The 24,502-nt window shown below is 39.2% G+C and overlaps 3 protein-coding genes and 1 long non-coding RNA gene across 11 annotated transcripts in view; 3 read left to right on the top strand and 1 right to left on the bottom strand.

The window, feature by feature from the left end:
* The window catches only part of LOC135345980 (cyclin-dependent kinase 11B-like), a 38,665-nt gene extending 23,942 nt beyond the window's left edge, over positions 1–14,723 (bottom strand). Inside the window, exons 1-18 of one of the 5 annotated variants that reach the window (XM_064543462.1) lie at positions 14,481–14,719; positions 12,729–12,854; positions 12,601–12,684; positions 10,780–11,040; positions 9,543–9,728; positions 9,320–9,490; positions 8,950–9,195; positions 8,524–8,736; positions 8,262–8,360; positions 7,925–8,152; positions 7,591–7,785; positions 7,160–7,213; positions 7,037–7,099; positions 6,949–6,990; positions 5,950–6,890; positions 5,793–5,872; positions 4,562–4,940; positions 4,368–4,504 (exon numbers count right to left, since the gene is read on the bottom strand). In XM_064543462.1, coding sequence (XP_064399532.1) covers positions 6,135–6,890; positions 6,949–6,990; positions 7,037–7,099; positions 7,160–7,213; positions 7,591–7,785; positions 7,925–8,152; positions 8,262–8,360; positions 8,524–8,736; positions 8,950–9,195; positions 9,320–9,490; positions 9,543–9,728; positions 10,780–11,040; positions 12,601–12,684; positions 12,729–12,854; positions 14,481–14,588 — 2,832 coding nt within the window. In that variant the 5' untranslated portion in view covers positions 14,589–14,719 and the 3' untranslated portion in view covers positions 4,368–4,504; positions 4,562–4,940; positions 5,793–5,872; positions 5,950–6,134. Of the gene's footprint in view, positions 1–4,367; positions 4,505–4,561; positions 4,941–5,363; positions 5,873–5,949; positions 6,891–6,948; positions 6,991–7,036; positions 7,100–7,159; positions 7,214–7,590; positions 7,786–7,924; positions 8,153–8,261; positions 8,361–8,523; positions 8,737–8,949; positions 9,196–9,319; positions 9,491–9,542; positions 9,729–10,779; positions 11,041–12,600; positions 12,685–12,728; positions 12,855–14,480 lie in introns of those variants that run through there. The other 4 variants (XM_064543474.1, XM_064543466.1, XM_064543456.1 and 1 more) reach the window with 4 other exon arrangements.
* Positions 24–2,390, top strand: LOC135346320 (uncharacterized). Of its 3 annotated transcripts, none has more exons than XM_064543918.1 (9): positions 24–127; positions 215–526; positions 574–846; positions 919–1,101; positions 1,246–1,461; positions 1,578–1,784; positions 1,912–2,022; positions 2,075–2,202; positions 2,257–2,390. In XM_064543918.1, the coding sequence occupies exons 1-9, from the start codon at positions 73–75 to the stop codon at positions 2,320–2,322; spliced, it is 1,551 nt and encodes a 516-aa protein (XP_064399988.1). In that variant the 5' UTR covers positions 24–72; the 3' UTR covers positions 2,323–2,390. The 3 variants fall into 3 exon arrangements, with proteins under 3 accessions (XP_064399988.1, XP_064399980.1, XP_064399996.1); XM_064543910.1 differs by having other exon boundaries at positions 901–1,101; XM_064543926.1 differs by having other exon boundaries at positions 199–526; positions 901–1,101.
* A 3,760-nt stretch (positions 14,724–18,483) lies between the features above and the next one.
* On the top strand, positions 18,484–19,455 carry LOC135346923 (uncharacterized). 2 transcript variants are annotated; one of them, XR_010398142.1, is made up of 3 exons: positions 18,484–18,775; positions 19,007–19,085; positions 19,137–19,455. It is a non-coding gene; the product is annotated as an uncharacterized LOC135346923 (long non-coding RNA). The 2 variants fall into 2 exon arrangements; XR_010398136.1 differs by having other exon boundaries at positions 19,007–19,455.
* An 825-nt stretch (positions 19,456–20,280) lies between these two features.
* Positions 20,281–23,528, top strand: LOC135347962 (uncharacterized). The gene is made up of 9 exons (XM_064546442.1): positions 20,281–20,769; positions 21,234–21,512; positions 21,654–21,727; positions 21,925–22,117; positions 22,258–22,551; positions 22,798–22,965; positions 23,083–23,122; positions 23,244–23,335; positions 23,409–23,528. Exons 1-9 carry the CDS (start codon positions 20,373–20,375, stop codon positions 23,417–23,419), a joined length of 1,548 nt encoding a protein of 515 aa, XP_064402512.1. The 5' UTR covers positions 20,281–20,372; the 3' UTR covers positions 23,420–23,528.
* The last annotated feature ends 974 nt before the right edge of the window (positions 23,529–24,502 follow it).

The following is a 24,502-nucleotide window of genomic DNA, read 5'->3' as shown; positions in this document are numbered from 1 at the left end:
GGTGTGTTCTTTTTAATTAAATGCTATTTTCTATGAGTCCTAGATCTAGATCAGGCCTCCTGCAATCCTGCGATGCAAGTAAAAGCAGTTATTATCACTATTCAGTTGTTTGCTACTAGTGTTGCAGGTAAGGACTTTTATATAATTATTTGTTTGCTATTGTTTGGCTATAGATAGTCTAAAACTTTGACTCTATAGAGCTATCATTGTTCAGCCACACTGACATCCACCTCCACTGTGGCCTGTCCTGATGACACTGTCACCTTCACCTGCACTCTGCCTGGTAGTCTCATACGATGGATGGTCACTTCTCCACAACTGCAAGTATTTACCATAACTGTGGACACCAGCAACACTGATGTCACACAAGGTAATCCAGCATTCCGTAGTGTTTTCACTGACTCTAGTGGAGGAATGGTTACTGCCAATCTCGTCTCACTGTCTGAGGCCTCCATTGTAGAAGGTACTATGGTGTTGTGTGATGGAGAGAGCTCACGAGAAGGTCCTCTCACTATCACTGTGGCTGGTGAGTTCTTTGTCTGTCAAACAATGGATCAATACACTCATGCACAGATCCACCCTCCCCTCTACTCAACCCAAGAGTATCATTCACTCTAAACCAACCCAGTTCCTCTAATATCACTCTGGAGTGGGACTCCCCCTCCTCTACTGGTGGTGTGTCTGTCAGCTATGTTCTCACCATCTCCCCAACACCTCTCTCTGGGTCACCAGTCACTGTGGAGACCACCTCCACACAGATAACCATCTCCTACAACACTTTATACAATGTGACCGTCAGAGCTGTCAACTGTGTTGGAATGAATGAAAGTTTAATTGTTGATCTAAGTAAGCTACTTCAATTAGTACTCTTTAAATTCTTACAACATTGATATACTATAGCTCCTTCTTGTAATACAGTGGTGTGCCCCACACCGTCTACTGCTGCTGGTGTGACCATCATCAACACACCTCCTGTCACTATTGGTGGATCCATGCTCTCCTTCACTTGTAGTGGAGACAATGAAGTGAGAACCTCAACCTGTGGCATTAATGGATGGTCTCCTGACCCTGGGACCGTTGACTGCAACAGTCCAGTTACAGGTATCATACACTGAAGTGTGCTGAGCACACCGGCTAAAATGTCGCATATACGCTGAGCACACTTTTCATAAAAAAAGAGTGTTTTTACAGTGTACATGGGCACTTAACTCTCTAAAAGGAATGTTGATCTCATGCATGCATTAGATCCCCCAGTCACCTGTAGTTCTCCTGCCACACCGTCTGGAGGTTGTGTGGACATCAGTGGTGTCCCACCACCTTTCTCATTGGGTTCAGAAGTTATATATCGCTGTGACGAGAGACTGTTTCCCCTTGATGTGAGGACCAGCATATGCACTGATGTGGGGGGTAGGGGAGAGTGGGTGGAGAATCCTGGGAGCTTGGTGTGCAGGGAAAGGCCAGGTACTAAACATACTATTTTAATGTCTGTTAGTTTTTTCTGTTGTGTAGCTATAATATAATACAGTCAACGGTGCTATAGCATAATTTTAGTATACCCTATATGTTGAATTTCACAGTCAACTGCTCTCTACCTGAGCAGCCCTCCAACGGAACTATAGTAAACTATGAGGGGTTGAATGAGACAGTGTTGGAGGGAACAGTGCTGACTTACCAGTGTGACAATGGACTCTCACTGACTGGATCCAACACCATCATTTGCACTAATGCTGGAGTCTGGAACCTTGAGCCTAGCACCATCATGTGTGTGTCCCCAACAACTGTCCGTGAGTACTTTTAATAGCCTTTTTTAAAGTCAATATACTACATGCACAATTGCGTATATACTAAGCTGTGTATAATAGCATTGTATCATTGTGGTGATTATACATGTGTTGTTGATTTCCGTCTTAGCTCTACTGGCTGATAACGTTGGGGCTATAGCTGGTGGTTCTCTTGGCAGTCTGTTTGTGGTGGTGGTACTGGTTGTTGTGGTGTTCATAGTCTTAGTAAAGAAAACAAAAAGTGAGGGCAAAAGGTTGTTTCATGTTATTAAAAACTGACTCTTTATCAATAGGTAGCACCCAACTGTCAGACAATAAAGTTCCAAAAGTCGCAGCTGGTCCAGTATACGAGGAAGTCGGTCTAGTAACAGCACAAAGAACACAAGACATTCAAGTGGTGTCTAATGAAGCTTATGGACAAGTGAGAAAATTAACTTAAAAGAGATTTGTGTACAACAATGATTATCCACCCCAGATGGCAAAGAAAAACATTGAGTTGCAGTCAAACCAGGCTTATGGAGAACTCAAATATACAGCTTAATTAATTTAACTGAAATAGTACTTAATTGTTTGTTGATTCAATATGGTATACGATATAGCATTCACTTCTATTGTCAACAGTCACCATGCACTTTATTTTGATTATTGTTATAGCAGCTATTTAAACAAGCAGTTGCTATAAAATCATTTCTTACTAGTATAAGAACCTATTTTGCAGAGAACAAACTAATTACCAAAAGTGTCATGATCTGATCTACCATATAATTATAAAACCACTTCGTTCACTAAAATAATAATATAGTCAATTGGGTTTTACTAGCTCATAAGCAACGTTCTCCTGAGTGAAGGGGTCAGGTTTAATGTCATTAGGTTCTTCGTATATCACAGGAGGTGGTATCATTTCAGTTTCAGTTTCAGTTTGCAGAGTTATATTTTCAGACCTCCTCCACTTGTTCACTGCCAACACAATGAAAACACCAATGGAGATTCCTAGAGCCAGGGTCAACAGGAACGTCAGAATAACAGCAACAGCAATAGATACTCCAAAAGAAAGATTGTTTTCTATAGTTGCAAGAACATTCACATCCATTTAATAAGTAAATGTTATCTTTAGTTATTATAGGCACAATCTCACAGTTTGTATAGTTAGTATAGGCATGCATGCACAATCAATAGGTCACAGTTTGTATAGCTAGCATTCTTTAGTATAAGCACAATCAACAGGTCACAGTTTGTATAGCCGTATAGCATTCACCTGCTGTAGTTTCTTGCTCGCATCTCAGGGTTCCTTTACTCCAGTGACCGTCACTCATACAGGTCCTATTATACTCATTAGTAATACTATACTCAGTGTCACATGTTAAGGTAGCAACAGAGCCGAGAACCACACCACTGTAGGTTACCACTCCATTGAGAACAGCCATGCACTGAGCCAGTACTTCTTTGAGATGAAGGGCTTTTTCCCAGGACTTCAGGGTCACATTCCATCAGACACACTCCAACTATTGATAGCAAGTTTTATACAATTATACACTCGTCATTGTTGTTGTTTCATTATCTAAGCTGTCAACAATAGCTACAATAAACATGACACTGAATGCTCAGAATAGTATAATAGTTTACTACTAACCTGGATTTACAAAGGTAACTGGTGCTCCTTGGCCAAAGATATTAGACGCAACAACACTGACAGTATAGCGGTCAGCCGGAGAAAGCTGGGACCCACTCACTCTGAGTGTGCAGTAGTTGGTAGTGTTACAGTTAACTCCATTAAATTGAAGGGTGGCTCTAGTTCCTGTTAATGTGACTGTGTAGCTGATAGTAGAGTCCAGGTTAGCACCAAGTAGAGGGATGGACTGCTTAGAATGTGAGCAGTATATTTACTTACAAGAAGGGAAAATCTATATTATAGTACCGTACTAACAAAAGGCCTTATCACATTATGCGATAAGCCAGTTATAGCACTTTCACACACCACCGTTGGTCACAGTAATCAATTCTAGACAGGATGTGTCAAAGTTAACAGTTTCATAGCTCTTATGCCATACAAACCAAGTAAACTATATGCTTTTCGTGGATTACATTATAGCAGGTAAGCATGCAATGGTGAATGAAGTAATCGAAGTTAATTTGGAACCGGCATCACATAGATTTGCCAGAAAAGTTTTAGGCACCAAGTATATATGTACCCGCTATAGATTACACGTGACAGTAAATCGAAATTTATGAGGAAAACTCAAGGTCATAATTATAGTTATAGTATGAGAATGTCACTGATTCAACTCACCACACCCATAAAGTCCACTTCAATGTACGCTGTGCTTCTATACTGATTGTACATTGCCATCACTTGTAGCCCAGTTGGACTGGATGGTACTACGAGAACGATACCTCTTTATATAGTGCATGCATGTATATAGCTGTGTGTATGAACTCACCGCGCAGTGAGATGGCTAGTGCAACAGAATCACTGGTGAACCCACAGTCTTCTGATATGGCCCTCACTTCAAAGGAGCAGGTCTGACCACTGACCGTCCAACCAGAACACAGGACATTGGTAGTTTCAGCACTGGTTTTCATACTTACACAACCACAATCCTCTCCAGTCACGTTAAACAGGTATCCTCCCACATTGCTGGTATCAGATGGTGGAATCCAACTGAATGTGAAGGACAAAGAAGAAGTGACGTCAACCATGACACTTAGAGGAGGAAGGGAAGAAGCTGTTTGGAATGGCAAAGGTTATGGTACAGTCAGATAGTCATAATTATGTTACTCACCTCCAACTATTACGGTGTCATTTCCAACTATAAAAATACTCAAACTACACATAACAGTCATTCCATTCAACTCATTAGAGGCTGTTAGAATCAATCTTGAGGTGTATTCATTTCTACTAAATCCAGTACTCATTGCAGACAAGCCACCACAAACACCAGCAGTGCCTCCAGACTGAAATTGATTATGAGATAGAGTGATCCGATTGTTTATTGTATCACTTGCTGAAGGACAGTTGAGGGCAGTTCCCTGCCAAACCGTACTAGCCACAGGAGGATCTACTGGATCAGTAGCAGTGCACTCATAGCTGACAGTCCTGCCCTCTGGTATACAACCCAGTCCAGTGGTTCTCTCTACTGGCAGCACTAGTCCTGGGGTAGCCTGCAGGAAAAAACATTGACACTAATCATGCACTAAACATTCATAAACCTAGGACTATATAAATCTTTACCTTGGCTCAGCAATGACACAGCTACACTTACAAGACAATGATTACTTCTGAAGTGCACCATTTTGTTAATTTATACTTGTATAAAGGGAATTGAGGTGGAAAAGATCATTGACATATTATAAATATTATTTTGATGACCCATTCATGATCACATGCATGCACTTTTAGTCAACTCTACAATCGTGCACCGTAACTTAATGTTTAGGCGCACATGCAGTTGTCGGACCTGAAAAACAGGTGCTCCTGGTATACATACAGTAAACAGTCTAAAATTAATTTATAGATCTATCTGCTCGTAATAAGTTGCTGCTGTCATACATAGGTATGTATTTTAAGGTGACATAATTATTTTCGCGAGTATTAATTTCTGCTATTTCTGCGAATGAGAGTATAATTGGACAGCAATTATTAAATGGAACCACTCGAAGGAGCGGTTAAAATAGCACAGGAATCTGCACATGGTTTAATTTGAAATGAGCAATCTCAGTCTAATTTCAGAACCAGTTTACCAACTCTAAATCTGTACATTCTAGGTTCGCTATTTCCAGCACATATTAAATTATGATAGGCTAAGCAGTACTAGACAAGCCCCCATTTTCTCAATTAATGATCATTATGTGGAACTAAGTTTCATTGTAGATAAACCAAAACCATGCATTTACCATTGTAAACACAAAATAATTCACTCCAAAAAAATACTGGTGAACTAAAGGAATACATCATCGTCAGATTTTGGCCATAATCATCAGATGCAGGACTAATTATCTATAAGTAATATTTACTGTCTGAGTGTGCCCTGCATAACAGACAGAGAGAGAGAGAGCTATGAAGAGTAGTCGGAAAAACCATGCTGTGGTTGGGCCTGCATAACACATGCATATGTATACAGAGCATAAATCATTGATCTGTATAATGTATAATTACATTATTTTGTCTTACCATTAATGTGATAGCATATCGATAATATCTTGGTAAGGCTTAGGGTACGTCTCAGCAATTCGAATCAGTTCGGAATTAAGATTAATAGTGGTTGGTCTTCGTGCAGGCACATCTTGAAGACATTGACGGATTAGTGGAAGAAACGGATTATCGAATGACAACATGCCGATCCATTTTGAACGTTTTTAAATATGAGATTCTTTGAGAGTCAATCCTTCGGGGGTTACAAGATTGTCATAGTACTGAGGATACACTTGAAGAAGGACAAACAAGGTTAGCACACCAAAAGAGAAGATGTCCAAAGCATAGCCATACACGGGGATTTCAGCCAGTGCCTCAGGAGGCATATACCCAAGAGTACCGGGAATCATCGACTGTTTGGAGGCAGCCAGAGGGTGGACATTAATGATTTTTGAGACGCCAAGGTCAGCAATCTTAGCGTGAAAGCTCGTTGTGAGGAGAATGTTGGGAGCTGTCAGATCACGGTGAACAATACCCTGAGAATGAAGATGGAGTAAGCCTTGGGTAATGTCTAGAAGAATAGATACTTTTAACCACATTGCAATGTTTCGATATTGCTTTAGGCAGCCCTCGAGATTCATGTACAGGCGCTCCATTACTAATGTGAGCTCTCTCCCGTAATCTCTCTGTGGCCCGTAGTACACACCCATGAACTGGACAATGTTGGGGTGGCGCAATCGACTCAGTAACACACACTCGCAATAAAACTTGATATAAGCTGCTCGTTTGTCTTCTAAATTTACTCCTTCTTCTCTCCCTTGACCAAGCAAAATGTCGTGAATACGTTTGGCAATGCAGCTAATCCCATTCAGTTGGATACGATGAACAGATCCGTATGACCCCACCCCCTCACATTCTCTAAGGTCTGGACTTTGAGGAAGGACGTAGGGAGACAATTCATCCTGGTTGTGCAACTTATCCTATATAGGTAGCATGGTGACGAAATTTAACATTTTTCATATGTTTGTTTGAACTTACCTCCAACTGTTGGGTGTGTTCACGACATTGCTGAAGGCTAACCTGTTTAAGAGCAGAATAATTATAGCCGAATTAAGACTCTTCTTACCTCTAGCTCTTGATTAATAGCAGAAAGCTTGTGGTTTTCATTTTGATAATTTTCAAGGCTAGCCTGAAGAAAGTAATTGATTGACCATGAATAGCAGCAATGCACACGGGATATTTTTCTTACCTCTAATTGTTGAATTGCCCATTGGTTTTCATCTTTCTGTCGTTGAAGGTTATCCTGAAAATATTGAAATGATACATATCAGGCTGAAAAACGGAATACCATAATTATAGCGGGTATATTTTGAGGGTGTAAAAACGCATGTTCACGGTTTTCGCTGATTCATCATGTACCACAAACATTGTTATACCCACGAATTTAATATTGGCATGCATGCATGCTGCAAAATGGCTGCTATAAAAAACCTCAGATTCGGGCAACCTTTCTAACAGTCATTCAGCGAAAATTTATGAAATGAACTATACCCGCTATACTGCATGTAGTTATAGTTGGCTGAAGCATTGGAATTTATATTGACAACGTTTAAACAACTTTAAACCCTCACAATAATTATACTCTATAATAATAATAAATTTTTCCTTCCTGCTATTTACCTCGTTATCTGCCAACAGCTGTTGTATGTAAGCTTCATACTGCTTGATTTTGTGAGCCAACTCTTCTTTTTCCTCTTTTTCCTGCTGCAGCTCTAATAGCTGTTTCCGGTGATCCATCATCTTAGCCTGATCAAGTGCTGTAAGCAGACACGCTGTGGCCGCTTTTGTTTCATCTTTCTGACGTTGAAGGTTAGCCTGCAAATTTGAATATGCATGATACACCAGGCTGAACTTATGTTGTGATGCTCATCGTGTGAAATTATTATTATTGCCACAACAAGTTAACTTTAAGCAACAATACTCTGTAATTCAATTTTTTCTTCATGCTCTTTACCTCATTATCTGTGATCAACTGTTGTATGTCAGCTTCATACTGTTTGACTTTGGGAGCCAACTCTTGCTGTAACTCTACTAATTGTTTCTGATGATCCAACAGGGTCTGATCAGCTGTTGTAAGTAGACGTGCATTTTCGGCGTGAGTTGCATCTAGTTCAGCTGATTGGACAGCTAATGTAGTATGAAACTCGTCAGTCAATTGTCTCCTTAGTTCATTGTGCTCATTCTAACAATAAAAAAATAAACAAAATAAAAAATCTGCACTCAGGTTCAGTAAAATCATGCGTATATCATCATACAATAACGCAGAGCCTCGCATGCACCTATATATATACCTGGTGAGTTTTCTTCAAATCACTCATTCTCTCTTCATGCCATTCCTTAAACTCATCAATCATCCCTTTGTACTTGTCTTCAAGGATTATTCTCTTGTTCTTTTTATACATATAATTATAAGTCGTTAAAAATTAATTATTCAAGGTATAGTACAATAATACAATTACATATTATATACGCCAACAACCCTAACAACATAATTATACATAATTATATCGATTCACAACTGCAGTACTAATTCGACTACACAAAACCACTCACCATGTACAGTTGTTTCATTTCTTCCAGTTCCTGTTGATGTGCAGCTTCTCTCTCTCTCTCTTTCTGAAGTGGTGCAAGTTGTTTGACAGTTACATCAAACTGGTTTGCTCGGGTCCCTGCTGCAGTGGACCGGTCCTTTTTAGCGTTGATCGGTTGTTTGGTAGCTTCACTGAAGTCTTGTTTATGACCGACAAATTGTAGTTCACTACTGGCCTAAAAATGGTATTGATAATTAATTGTTTTACGTACACCATGCAAGCTAGGTCTGTTAAAAAACATTATACTTTAATTTTCTGCAGAGCATCTGAAGTGCTTCGTAGTTACAACTTTCAAGTCATGTGAAATACATTAAGGACTTCTCTCTCTTCATAAGAAATTTCTTTTGTATATACTGAACTGCTATTGCTCAACAGCTACATGCATCACCTGGTTTGCTTGTCTTCCTGTTGTAGTAGACTCGTCATTTCCAGCATCAGTGATCGCTTGCCTGGTAGCTTTGTACAAACTTTCTTGTGGAAATGTTGAGTTATGACATAAATTAGCTTGTTCAGCCTGGGTGGTCATGGTTACAATTTTCTGAAGTGAGAAAATATTCGCATACGGCTGTGTTGTTGATTGTATTTCGGAATACTCCGGCCCATACGATGGTTGACGCTCCACCTCTTTATTACCCTATATATACATGCATGTGCATACATACAATTCATGGTACATGTGAGCATGTATAACTGTATGAGGAGCCGTATTCACACGAATCACTGCATGTTACAGTATATAATTATAATAATTATCTTACACAGAGCAGCAATGATTTAGAACGCTCCTTGTTGTTCTCCCCTTTCTTGTCAGACTCACTGTCACAACTGATGGACCTTCTTGGTCTGGGTCTGATGGCTGGTTTGTATATAGCTGAACAAACAGTACTTTGCTGCAGTTGTGGCGTCTCCATTTTAGGACTGCAAACATCCTGCATTATTATGCGTGTTGGGACATTAGCCACTTATCATTTCTGCTATTACCTGAATGGTCATTTGTCCTTCATCGTGAAGAAGATGTTCTGTGTCAGTAAGGGACACCTGAGCATCTTTTGCTGTTTGGTCTTTAATTTTCACTGAATTTCTCTTCTTGGGAGGGGGGGTGATGGGTGGTCTATGTACAGCTGACGTTTTAGGAATTGCATCAGTTGGTGTTTCACTGCCAGCAGCCTGTATGGGTGTATTCATTTGGGGATCAAGCCAGTACGGAATAAGATTGGGGAGGATTGTACTACTGCTACAGGGTATATTTATGTATAGCTATATAATGATGCCTGGGTGACATCAATATCACCCCAGGTGGTTGTGGTCAACATAGCCCAAATGCAGGACCACTTCAACTTGAAGCACCACCCTATATAATTATTAGCTTTTCTCAGTTGATTGCAAACTTAGAAAGTTCCGTCGCTTTAGTTTGCATTTGTGGTTCAAAAAGTCAGCCCAACCCACCAAATTAGCTTGATTTTATCGCTGCCCCCAATGAAGTGGTTAGAGATGGACGTGGGTCAATTGTTGTGACCAGGTGATTTATGCCTTGCTGCTGCCTCGATAGAAGTATTTGTGGCCTTTATAAAAGCTGCACTCTGGTCAACTAACTGCTTAGCAAGCATTGTAGCGCATCTTCATGTCAGACTTGTGCAGTGGTGTACACAAATGGCTTACTGCTTCGTCTTTGAAAATATTCTATGACTACCAAGATAGTCCAGAAGGTCTACCAATGGACTACTCGTCCTACATGCTGTATTATAGCTGGTTTTAAACCTTAGTGTCATAATCGAACAGCTCAGCAAAACTTCAAAGGATAATCGCACTACTATCCAATCTACTATACAGAATCCTAGCACGCTCCCTAGCTCTTTGTAAAATTCGATCAGTAAAGGAATAAAAAACTGGAGTGCATTGATGCATAGCGAATCCCAATGCAGTCGGGTGTCACTCTGGTGGGATCAGAGGTCAAAGGAGAGGTCAATCATTCAAGACTGAACCCCTCAAGTTTGAGTTAGATTCAGAATCCTGCAATCTGATTGGTTTATCCTTAGATTCTGATGTTTGAAATTATTACAAAATCAGCAATAAGTAGGTTATTATGCCACGCCTTCGTGCTGTACTGCTAATACAAACCGATGGGCTTTGCTACGCCCCTCAGGATAGCTTGAATTGTATTAGCTGTACATCCCTCGTGCATAAAATAACCTATGTACATATCATTTCTGCAGTATACCTGAATAGTCATCTGTCCCTCCCTGTGACGATGTTCTGTATGAGTAAGAGACAACTCCTCCAGCCCCTGATGAGCATCGTGTAGTTCTTGTACTGGTATGTGGTCACTATTGTTTCTTTTCCTTGGTTTGGGAAGAATAGGGGGTGCCGGTCGGCGTGTAGTTCTTGAACGATTAGGATTTGCACCTGTTGGCTGGCGTGTTGTAATATTGTCAGCAGCCATTACTTGCGATGCAGTGACTGTATTAGTGTTTTCCTGTACCTGTACAACAAGTATTAAATTAAATGTGCATGGATCGACTTACCACATTTATATACGTCACCACTAATTGATCTCTTGGTTAACAGCTGTATGATATATACATAGAAAAATAACATATATGCAGCCTCAGGTATGCACAGTTTTCAAGGTGTTTTTTAAGTTTCAGTTTCATTAATTTTGTTTAAGAAAACGGGAGCCATGCTTGACGGTACTAAGACTCAAAAGCGACGCAGAAACACGATAGCTGCTCTCTCCAACAAGATGGCCATGAATCCATGGGCGTGGTTTAGATACATTTTATCCTCAAGAAGAGCTTACAACCCCGTATATAAGGGACGTCTAATGGCCAACGATTAATTGGACCAAGGAGGCTCTTGAGTATCTGTAGGAGTCGATGTGTTGCTCAACTAGCCATAGCAATGTGAAATGTCAAATTAAAATTTTTACCACCCACTCAAATATTTGTGACGTTTTCGCGTCATAGCTAGTCATATTTGTCATTTCCTGTCATGCAGTAAGTGCAGTGCATGTAATTAGCAAACAAGGTAGCCTAGATTCAAGTTAGCACCTGTACCTTTCTTTTGCAGACCAGATATACGTTAACCTTGGTTCCTAACTCAAAATAAAATGAAAAAGAGAATAAACTAAGTCTGTAATCAGGTGTCAAGTGTCACTGTTCGGATTTTCATCCAATCCACTAAGTCTACCATTCATAATTACTCTACTCTTCATCATATCCGATATATACTTTAACTATCTCTTAATTGATCATTAGTGTCGGTAAATCCCACCAGGATAGGGTTTCTCAGGGGTTTTCTTCAGTTCCTGGGCTTGGCTTTTGCTTGTCTTGGCAACTTGACATCGGCTCTATCTTACAGTAGTCTATGCTGGCTGTTACTTGAGCTGATCTGTCATCCTCAGTAGGTATACAGTAGTCTAGCTGGCACAAAAAACTTTAGCTAGCTCTACTTACATGCACTAGCTTATGGCAAAAGTACAAGCATTAACACTTACAGGAAACTAGCCAACCCACATTCATATGAATCCTTAGGAATTACTGGTGGCTAGGCAGCCCGAACACCCTTCCCACAAAACTTTATTATGTAAAGTATGGGACAGTCCCTCCCTTTCCAGTCACTGCAATTCAATGTAAAACTGTCATCACTGTTCATAGTATATTTCAACTGAAGAACACTATATCCAGCTCATGTATAAACTGCATGTGAGGTATCATTGGAAAGAGTAATAGCTAGATTATAGAATAGAGAGCATACTAAAATCTTTTTAAGGTAAAATTCCTTCTTTTTAGTGCATTTGTATACTTATAGATTAAATGTTTGATGACAACTTTACATGTTTTTTACATACATTTGACAAATGTTTTGATATGCTCTTTGACAGCTGCAAAATCCAATGCTACCATAGTTACATACCCCTTGGCTACACCTCGGAGTAACCACGGTAGCAGAGGATATATAATGAGTGCATATCCTCCTCTTAGCTAGGGTAGTATATCTAATTAGTCGTGAAACACATGTATATGATCACCATAGCACTCACTTTATCAGGCATCCTTTTAAGTTGAACGCCACTCTCTTCACCATTAATTGTATTTCTTCGCTTCAATTTTTGCACAAGTTCATTCTACATTAATATAAGTAATAATCACCTTTTATAAATACACCTACATTGAATACAGAATGTTCTTGTTCACTCCTCTTATCTTGTGTAGCTCTAGGTTTTGGGCAGCGTAGTACTCCACCAGACAATGGATTGGCATTTCCAGCTTCCACTCTGTCTGCAGATGCCAGTTGCTGTATATAGTATTGTTATGGCATGATTTATCATTGATAATAATGGCCACATCAACTATAATACTACACAACATTGTGTCCATATACAAAGGCAGACCACATCTCTGATTTATAATACTAGCTGTATATGCACTGAATACAATAATATATACGTAAGCAATAATACACACACATGCCTGAATTGTGTGCATTTGACCCGAGTACATTTTCATTATACGAGTACCAAGTTTCATTGCAGAGTAGGTAGCACTTATTTCAGATTCATCATAATCATATCAAGACTAAATAATTATAGGCTATAGAGGTGTGAATAACGTGCCCTTTGAAGTAATTATAAGTGTTAATGTGTACAAGTTAAATGTATACACATATACGTCCCATGTACACAAGTCACTTCATACAAAATCATTTGGCAGGTAAACCCTGATTCAAAAAACTTACTAGATTTGCTGTACACGTATGTACCGGTTCAATATTATTTAGGCTTACACTCTATAATTAGAAAATATTTTCAGGAAGTGGTATATAGCTTCTTAAAAGTACAGTAAAAATCACCAATGCTTTATTTTCAAAACGGCAGAGACAGCTTTTATGTTAGTTAGACGTACCTTATACGAGCATGACATTGTAGGCTAACTAGATGCAGAATAAGATGGTTGGTTACAATTATTCAGAAGATACATTTTTAGAAAGTATGCCCCTATGTCAATTCAGTTCAATGTAAATCCTGCAGCATAATATAGGTGTGAGATAGTGTGAAAGGACAAATGATGTCCTCCATGTCCTGATATATATAGTCCTCGGTATGTGGTCACAGCCATTCTTCTGTAGCGTTCGCATTCTGAGCTCCTTTGTGCAAATTAAAGTCCCAGATATGCATATAGCTAAACGCATGCAAATAATCAATTTGGGTGTTAATCAAGTATATCGGTATATGCCCCTTCAAGCTAAATGCAGTCTTGTTTCGTATTATATCAAATTATAGTTTTATATAATAAATGACGGTTTTCAGTATAATTATTTAGATGTACCATGCATATTCTGAGTGCATGCATGCAGGCAGGATAGCCTAGGATTAGAGCTATATATATAGCTAATCATACCAGGGGCGGATCCAGGAAAAACAAAAGGGGGGGGCTAGCTAGAAAGGGGCGAAGCCCCGTACGAGGGCGGCAGAGCCGCCCAGGGCAGCCTCGCCGGAGGCAATTTTTTTTTGCAAGATTTGACCTTTGAACTTTCATATTAATGAGTAGAATACGTTGACCTCTGCACTTACTTTTAATACTACGGTGATACTGTACTGATCAGATGTACGTACGTACGTACAGCTAGCTAGCTAGCTAGGTACGTCCAGCTAGCTACCCTAGATCCTTTATACTCCTAGTAGCTGTTGTCTAGCATCTCTCAAGTGATTTCAAGTGAGTCTACAGATGCATAATTGGTGGCAAAATTGTTGTAGAGTCAGACTACAACACATGGTAGTTTTTTCAAAAGGGGGGGGCTTCAGCCCCTCAAAATCACCCCTGGATCCGCCCCTGCATACAGAGCTTAAAATGTTTATTCTGCGCGAGAATTCATATCACTATACAGTTTGCATTTATTATCACTAACCATGCATGCACTCACCACTAGAGACGTTGGTGATGAGGTATCGTGTAGACTTGTCACCATCCCAGGACGAGGTAGTGTGTGTCGGTCCCCTTGGTATCCACTGTCATACATTGTTTTCTGCATGGTGCTGATGTCCTCAGAAAGCTTGATTATCAATTTTGGTTGCAAGTGTATATAGTTATATGGACTAAGCACAACTCAAAAGAAGAACTATAATCTAGTAATGTTCATTTCTCACATGCACAGTCACATGATGTATAAGTCAAGCTGCATGCATGCATTCATTAATTATCATGTGACAGCAATTATTTATAGGCACTCCAACACGTTAGAGTGCCTATATTTTAATCAGTTAAAGAGTAATAACACCTAAAATCAGGTTAACCAGCTCAAAATTTAGCGATTTCAGAGGTGGATGTGAGAACAGTAGTAGAATAGAATGGTCCTAGATGAGCTGTTGGGACAGTTGAACAACTACCAATGTCCATCATCATCAACAGTGCACTTATAGCTGACAGTCGTACCCTCCAGTATACAACCCGGGCCAGTACATGCAGTGGTTCTATATCTACTGGCTCAGGCAGCACAAGTCCTGGAGAAGCCTTAATCATGATACATGCTCAGCCTTTCACTATTGAATCATACAGATACAGTGCTTACAGCGTAGAGAGTAAAATACCACAATAGCTATAGGTGAGTAGTTGTACTTAAATGTATCTCAAGATGGGAACATTTCTAAGAAATTGTGCTGATACCATTTTATAGGTGAATGAATATTAACAATTATTTGAAAATATTTCCCCAAAAGTTGTTGTAGTGGAAAATCATTTTAGATGAAAATGGGGGTGATCGTAAAGAAATGATTGTGTGCAACATCAGTATTTCTGGACAAATTTTTTGTATCAAAACAATTAATGTGCAAAAACAAAAAACAATTAGCTGACAAATTTGCTTGAGTTCTATCGCTAAGCGAAAAGGCACCCAAAAAACTCGATAATTGAGTTTGTGTACATATATAAACTTTACGAAATCATGCATATAATTATGTTCGATAAACTATTCAGGAATGTTGTGCCAGAGTTTCTTACCTTAGCCGACAACGATTGGTCTTTTCCATCGCTAAGCGATTGTCCACCATAGAACATTTTTGCTCTTATAAACCAACACATACCCACCACCTTTGGAAACAATTTTGGGTATATTTTAGAGTATTCTTTTATCTACACAAGTAAATGGTATCAGCAAAAGTTCTTACCCATCACAAGATATTCACATTTATGTACCAATACCAGCAAATTTGCGTTTTTTACTCTCTATAGGCTTATACAAGCGCGTTTTTTACTCTCTAGGCTGCAAGCACTGTAAGGTCTTCAAATGGGCTCTAGTTTGACAACATTTTTATGCCAGTTACAGCAACGATTATTATAATCATTATATCAACAAAGTCATGAGATTACTTTATAATTATAGACCCTATTCAATAGCTATAGTTTGAAAGGAGGTGATATGTATAATTTTGATGATAGCCTATTCGTTATTCTATGTAATCTTATTCATGTATTATGTAAGTGTCATGTGACTGACACATGATGGTGATAAGAACACACATGTTAATTAATGTCAATATATACTGTGAAAGTAATCTAGTGAATCTAACTAAATAGCAGGCCAGATATCCTGTGTTACACAATAATGGTTACTGACTTATACATTCTCGTTTAATCTCAATATTTACTGTGAAAGTAATTTAGTTGAATCTAACTAAATAGCAGGCCAGATAGCCTGTGTTACATTTGGCGACCCTGCCAGGACGATGATAGCCTATTCTAGTTATGTTATTCTATGTAATCTTATTTATTTAATTTATGTATTATGTAAGTGTCATATTTATGTGACTGACACATGATGCATGGTGATAAGAACACACATGTTAATTAATGTCAATATTTACTGTGAAAGTAATTTAGTTGAATCTAACTAAATAGCAGGCCAGATAGCCTGTGTTACACAATAATGGTTACTGACTTATACTGCAATGGCAAGGCAGTTATTGTGCTAAAGGTAAACCGTCTAGATCTCTCTGCTCGTAATAAGTTGCCATGTCATACGCCCAAATATATTGATGTAATTTTATTCATTTGGTCCATTGAACGGACAACTGAATAAGTCGTATACCTGACCTAGCTCATGCATGTGATTGCTCATAATGTCTTGAGAATGGAAAAATCAAGTCAATTAGTTGGCTGGTAAGGTATTCAAATGGGCTCAAGTTTGACAACATGTTGAATTTTTATCATGCTTGTTACGACAACAATCATATCAACAAAGTCATGAGATTACAGACCCTATACAATAATTATAGCTATTATTATAGTTTGAAATGAGGTGATATGTACAATGATTACTGTACATAAGCAATGGTCATGAATGTAGATGAACATCACAATGCAATAATTACTGTTTACTGAAACTCAGAAGCCCTCATGTAAGCGTAATTGACCTCCAATTCAGATTCTGTGTAAACCTCCTCGTACAACGGACTCCCTTGTCGTGGTGGAGGCAATGTGGGTGGGGTTTCGTGTAATGGACTTTCTATTGTAACAAGAGTAACAGGAACTTCTTTATTGTCTGGACTGACGATTCTTTTACGCATGAGTAGATAAGTGCCGCACACTCCAATTGCTAGTCCAATCAGAATTGCGATTGCCGACGACACTACCACACTCAGAGTCACGTCTAATCCAGTAAACATCGAAATGGAAAATGCATCTATACAGAAAATGTGAGTTATCAACGAGATGTTGATTCACTTATAACTCACCAGCAACAAGAGTTTGTGCTCTACAAGCAAACGTTGAAGGGTCTGGACTCCATACCAGCGTGTCTAAGCATGTGGCAATCATTTGTTGAGTGGGAATGAATCCTGAGTCACATTGGAAAGTCATTCTAGATCCAATAGTCCTGCTTGTTACTGGTCCAATGGAACCATTTGAAGGGGCGGTTGGAATAGCACAGGAATCTGTACATACCAGTACTCTGAAATAAACCAATCTCTAATTTCATTTACTATGCAGCTTACCAATTTTAAATCTGTACATTCTAGGTACACTCTCTCCAGCACAGTTGGTAGCCATAACACTGACAGTGTAGTCCACATTGTATTGAGCAGTCACAGTGGCAGAGGTGGATGTGAGGACAGTAGCAGAGAGCTGGGCCGGAGGTGAGACGTTCACTGTGTAGGTGAGGTCATCTCTACCACCAGTCTCAGTAGGAGCGTCCCAACCAATGGTGACATCAACAGTGTTGATCAAACCTTGTTCACCAAGTTGTATAAACATTTGTGGTGGTGAAGGAGCCACTATATTGAAATAGAGATACATACTCAACTGAAATTATAAGGAAATGACTTACTCGCTAACTCAATTTCTATTGTTCCAAGGTCAGTTGTTGAATTGCTACATGTCAGTGTAACTGGCTGTGTTGTATTGATGGAGTACGTTGTATTGAAGGCGTACAAGCTCGATTGATTAATTGGAATGAAATTGACAAGAATTTCTCCAGAGAAGAACATATTGCCAAGAAGGCCAGATACTGTTTCTGTTTCATTTAGGATGCCAATGGGTAGAAATGCATCCATTCGTATTTGCTCTGTTCCAGTAGGAGCTGCAGTAGTCCATGAAACAACATCGTCTGTGCGACCTTCACAAGTAAGAGTATTCACTCCAGCAGGACAAGCTCTTCCTTCATAGTTCGTGACGAGTGTGCAGTGCACTATGGTGAATTGATTGATGATTATCTTTTAAACTATATATCTGCTGGTTCAGTAATCTCACCTTTGATTGTCAGGCAAAGGCCTAACAGTAGCTCCCAGTGTATTATCATTATTCAGTTTCTCTCTTGCAAACTATAAATAATCTGTTCTCCAACAATTATTGGCTGCTTTTACACTAGCCTCGACTCCAGCCCCTTCAATAGTCTTTCCCAAGCGGCCTGGAATCGTGGCTACTTTTACACTAGCCTCGATCCCAGGCCGAGTTTTCGCTTTTATAACGGTTAGGCGAACAACTGGGCCTGGTACTAGTTGTCTGCGCATGTGTCAATCGTTTGTCAGATTCTGACAAATGGATATTCTCGTTCACTTTCGTGACATTTATATTCGTGTACTATCGTGTACTAGAAGTCAGTTCCCGTTTTATCATTATTGGAATCGATTGGAATGGCTCTTAGCTGAAGCTTCTCTCTTCTCTGAAGCTTATTCTGAAGACTAAACAACAAGGGAAGAGGTATAAAGCTTTGTCAAGCTTGTTAAGGTCAGATATTTTTGTGTGGGCCCTATGGCCGGCTATGCTATCAAGTCTTGTTCATGTTTGGCAAGAATGTAGGTAGACTATAGTTTCATCATTAATATGGTGGATCAAGTGAAGAGTGTGAGCTAGAGAACTTGGTGCTGCCATCATCAGCTCGTCGACAATGACACTATAACCGAGAAATGTAATATGTATAGATCTACACGTATTTAAAATGTCTACTTCTCTGTACAGGAGCAATGGCTAATATCCAGCTATCCCAACAGTGCTGCTCCTCTTGGCTATACTAACGGACGAGACTGGACAGTTTGAGGTAAGGGTTTAACCGTCTTTGGTTTCTTTTAATATTGTCCTATACTCACAGACACAGGACTGGAGTTTGACCTGCTCATTTGAGCGTTGCTGGGTAGCTCAGAGACATCAAGAGAATCTACGTTTTCTCAAGTAATGAGTTACGAGTTGGGGCCTAGAATCAGAGAAGTCCAGCAGCCTGCTAAATCTTTTTGAAACGTAATTTGAAGGCATTCAATCATCCTGAAGTTGCCCTGGGTCACTGTAATTGTGCTGCAGCACAACTGGCAACTCCCCAGGCCTTTGTGAAGCAGCTCCCTATGTGCATCTTTTGTGTACTCACTCTGTGCATTTTCTGTGTACAAATTTCAATTATTGATTTATTAAATATTTTTTCCGACCACAAATATACAATAAAAATTTGACGCATGCGCAGACAACTAGTACCGGCCCAGTTGTTCGCTTAACCGTTATAAAAGCGAAAACTCGGCTTGGGATCGAGGCTACTTTTACACATACTCAAAATAAGGTCGCCCTCACCCACATTAATATTTCGGTTATGATCATTAATGAAACAAGGTACAAATCGATTCAGTTGAGTGCCAGTTTTACCATTCAAGTTTGTTTTCTGAGATTCTATTAAATAACCGAGAACCAATCCACTATGCTGAATAAGGTACTAAAAAATAGCAGACAGCCTAAGCTATATAGCAATGCTTCTGTAGCTATCTTTCAATGCAACCAGTGTGATCTTCTCTTTTTTCTTCACTTTAATAGGTTTTCATATTTGTGGTGATTCACCTGCTTAGAGGCTCAGGTGAGTGCTGAATTGCTAGAATTGTGTATTTTGGAGTCTATTGTGTTATATTGTTTTATGGTCAGGTATATTTTTATCAAAGAAGTTACGGATAGCAACATAATTGTATGCGTCATGATCAGTTTTACGGATAGCAACATTATATTTAATATACAGTAGCCAGGAAACGTTTAGCGCCTGTTTTTTGGTCATTAATTGTTACTTTTTGGAGTGATATATTGTCATGGGAGGTTACTGGTTGGTGATTGAAGTTTTGTCTCCTCTGCCACACCTGCAAGGCGTTCAATTTTACTAATTATCAATTTAATTATTTAACATTCAGTGTTCTGCTAGCCATGTACAGTAGGCTAGCAGTATATAATTGACCACTGATAGAGTTGCACGTTATAATAATAACAGTAACCATTATTTTGTAGTTTAAATTTTCATCTTGGACGGTGCTATATACATTATTCAAATGCATATCTTGTGTTCACAAATCATTAAGTGTTAATGGTGCAACTAATTTCTCCTCAAAAGTATCAAATTCTTTTGTTTGTCACTACAGAAGCAGTGAGCACTAGCATCGATACTATTAATGGAGAAGTCATCGTCTGCTCAAGAGATCGATTATCTCTCGTCTGTTCTCACAACTACACGAGTGCGGGTGTAACTCGCTGGGAGGTCACTGGAACCCCACAATGTCTTGTCTCACATGATCCCCCAAGTAGTACCACAGAGGCATGTGGTGATTTCTTCATCACTAACGTCAGTGATAAGAATGGTCCCACCCTAAACTCCACAGCTGAGATTATTCCCAATGCTAGTCTGGATGGTGTGATGGTGGAATGCAGAGCAGGTTCTTCCTCCACATCGAAACTTATTGGAAATGTCACCATTAGAATTCTAAGTGAGTCTGTTTGCTTTATTATACTTAACGTTTTACAGGAATATACCTGTTACTGTTTCGTATGCAATTTTTCGATTGATACATCGTTTACAACTTAATGTAGCTAATGCAGTGTAATTATAGGTGTTGCTGCTTGTGTGCATGGCCCTGAGTGCTACTCATAGTTGATAGTTGATACTTAACATTTTACAGGAATATACCTGTTACTGTTTCATATGCAATTTTTCGATTGATACATCGTTTACAACTTAATGTAGCTAATGCAGTGTAATTATAGGTGTTGCTGCTTGTGTGCATGGCCCTGAGTGCTACTCATAGTTGATAGTTGATACTTAACAGTTCATGTAGTTGCTCTAGTTCACAGTTGATAGTTGATAGTACTTAACAGTTCGCAGTTGGTAGTTTGCAGTTGGTAGTTCGTGCTTACACAGTCACATGCACACATGCACACACATTTTGTCTAGGTGTTCCTACTCCGACTATTGACTCCATAAAACAACTATCCCAGTCATCGGTCAAATTAACCCTGTCTGTACCCGATGATCACTGTGTTGGTAGCTACCGAGTGGATACCATAGCAGATGGGTGGTCAAATTCTACTAACTCGAATGTTTTGCCGATAGTGTATGTGAGTGGCTTGAACGTCTGTCGTTTCAACTATACCTTCGTCGCATCCATCACTACGCCTGATCTGGTTCAGGGCGCAGAGAGTGCTCCAATGAGCTTTGATGCTGATTTGTCAGGTATTCCCCTTGGGGCTTCCAGATTGTATTACAACAAGTATATACAGATATAAATATTCAATTGTATCGATGTAGCTGGTACCACAAATCTAATAATGCATGCATGCGATTACAGTAAGTTGCTTTTGACTCATCACGCAGTGCTTGAGGGCCCCATTTTTACTTCAATCTTCTCCTTGGTGAATGGCACAGTGTTTCTTCGCACCACACTAGAGGTGAGACCCTTGCACACGCCAAATTTGGCACCCACGAATGTATAATAATAATATGCCATTATACCTGTGAGCAGTTTGTCTGTTATAATAATCTCAACACAGCATGTTATTATCTTTGTTCTAAGCCACCTGATTTTCACAATTCACCATTTCCATCTAATCAAATCTATACAAAAGGCATAATAATAATTCTTCAGAATGTTTCCGAGCCTTTTGTTCCAACTCGTACCTATCGACATACCAAATATAACGGAAAGATCTCTCCTGTGAAGAGTGTAACTGGAAAGTACTTTGACGTTGAGGTTGAGCTACCTGGAGGAGATGTTATTGATGTCTTTATAACCTTTCAAGACAATCAATGCAGGGAAACTACAGAAGCCACCTTTATTGGTAAGTGAATACCAATGGCCGGTTTTCGATTTGAAACCATGCAAGCAAATGGATAGTTAGCTAGCTAGCGTCTAATATTTTTTAAACTAATTATCCAAACCACTTCACACAATTATTTGCGACTGAAATTCTTATTCCAGTGCCATACCTGTACATTTCTGGAGTGGAAGAGGATGAACCAATGGAAACCAGTCACACTGTCACAATCACTCTTCCCCTCACCTCTTACCAACCCGAGCAGCTGCAAATCATCTCAACTGTTGACCCTGCTGACTCAGCAACGATAATGGCCGACTACACTGGCTACTCTGAGCAGTACAGCGTGACTTTCAATGGCTTGAACCCTGACACACAGTACCACTTTACTATCAGAATTGTCCTCAATGCAGACAAAGCTGTAGATGTCGTTCTAGCTGTGTCTAGAAATTTTACAAGTAAAAGTTTCAATCAGTACTTTGTATAGAATCTAATTTACTTGTATATAGCCATAGATTGCTTGAGCGTTATAATTATATGCAGTATTGTGCTATACAGATGCACATGCAGATATATGCATGTATTGTACCAGTACTAAACACAGTTTCCATCTGATGGATTATACATGCAATATATAAGTATAATAATCATACACGCTAAAGATTGAAAGTGTTGTATCTTGTAACAAGGTCCTCTTTCCCCAGCTGCTGTTTCCACTCTACCTAATACCGAGGAGCCCGTCATTCCAGTGGCTGAGGGCGGCTGTAATGATCGGTGTGTTGTCGGCATTGTTGCGGGGGTGATAATTGCCATACCAGTGCTGATTGTAGTGATAGTTGTGGTGGTAGTGATACTCGTTCTGAAATATCAAAGTAAGTAATAAATACACACTTATTCCACGTGCAGTATCAGCACAATTAACTATAGCAAATGTTTTTCTTTGTGTTTATCATGCTTATAATTTAAACACTTAATATTCTCCTCTGTAGATGTCGAGAAAAAGTATTCTGTTCAAATGGAAGAGCAACGGTAATTTCATAAATTCAAGTCATAAGTAGAGCTACATACCCAATCAAAACTGTCGTACGTTGCATTTTTATTTTGTTTGTGATTAAAACTTAATAATTATTATACATCTGTCATTGTGCAGTTATGGTAGAGAGGAAATTAAAAAACTACCACCGGTAACTGAAGCAGTTCGTACTACTGAGAACAAAGAAGAACCTCCGGAAGTCAATATTGGTATGTATAATTATACATGTTACTGTGTTAGATTTCTATATTTATACGTACAAATCCCATTTTAACATTGCAGAGGTGCTCTAGCGTCGTGCAGCCTGGACCCAGTATAGTTATGAAATTACTCTCAAGCTGGTAGCTGCATACATACATGTATATACAAATAACTCTACAATTTTTACCGTTCCAGAAGCAGTATTTCCTATTTTGTTCAATGTAACATGTTTAACTATAATTTATCAGTGGCAAAACTATTATATTAACATCTGATCAGCGAAGACATTTATAGTCTGTAAGTCCGTAACCCATTATGCATATATAGCATTGCATGCATGCAGATGTATGCAGTAGCTATATAAATGTGTCGTTTTAGCATTGTGACTTAAAAATATATAATGTATAATTATACTTATTATCGGCATAATTTATGATAATGATTATATTCATGTATGCATGTCAGAGATACTTTTGATTTTTGCTATAGTGGTCGACATGGATATTTTACAATAATTATCTATAACTATATGTACATGCATGCATGTACGTGATTATAAAAGTATGGTTTCTGTGGGTAAAAGCCGGGCCACGTGCATAGTAACCTGCCACGAATTTCATAGGAATGTTATATATGAAAGCTCTGATCATGTGATTCACATGACCAACCATAAGGTGCATGCATGGTGATCTATATATAAGACTAACTGCTGCAGACAATTATTCTAATAGCACAACATTCAGGACTTTTTTCCCGTATATGGCGTCTCAAGCAAACTCAAAGATAGATCTGGATACTCTGGTGGGTATCCAGATAGAGGGACAGGGGGACCAAATAGACTCTGGATCCTATGGAGTAGTCTTTGAAGTTACCGTAAATGGGCAGAAATGCATCGCAAAGAAGCTCCACAACATGTTGCTCGAAGCTGGCGACTATTGCCTGAATTTTCTCGAAGAGTGTCGCATTCTAAGTAGTTTGAACCACCCCAACGTGGTCGGATTTGTTGGAGTCCAATATGGCTATAGCAAGAACGACATCAGTCTGATAATGGAGAGGCTTAATTCAAACTTGGCCAACTTTATCGAGAAAAATCCCGGTACAAGTACGTCCGATAGAATCTACATTCTGCATGACGTGTCAAAAGGTCTTCACTACCTCCACTCACTGACCCCTCC

Source organism: Halichondria panicea, chromosome 1, assembly GCF_963675165.1.
Source record: "Halichondria panicea chromosome 1, odHalPani1.1, whole genome shotgun sequence".
In the NCBI taxonomy this organism is placed as follows: Eukaryota; Metazoa; Porifera; class Demospongiae; order Suberitida; family Halichondriidae; genus Halichondria; species Halichondria panicea.
This window is presented reverse-complemented; position numbering and strand designations above follow the sequence as displayed.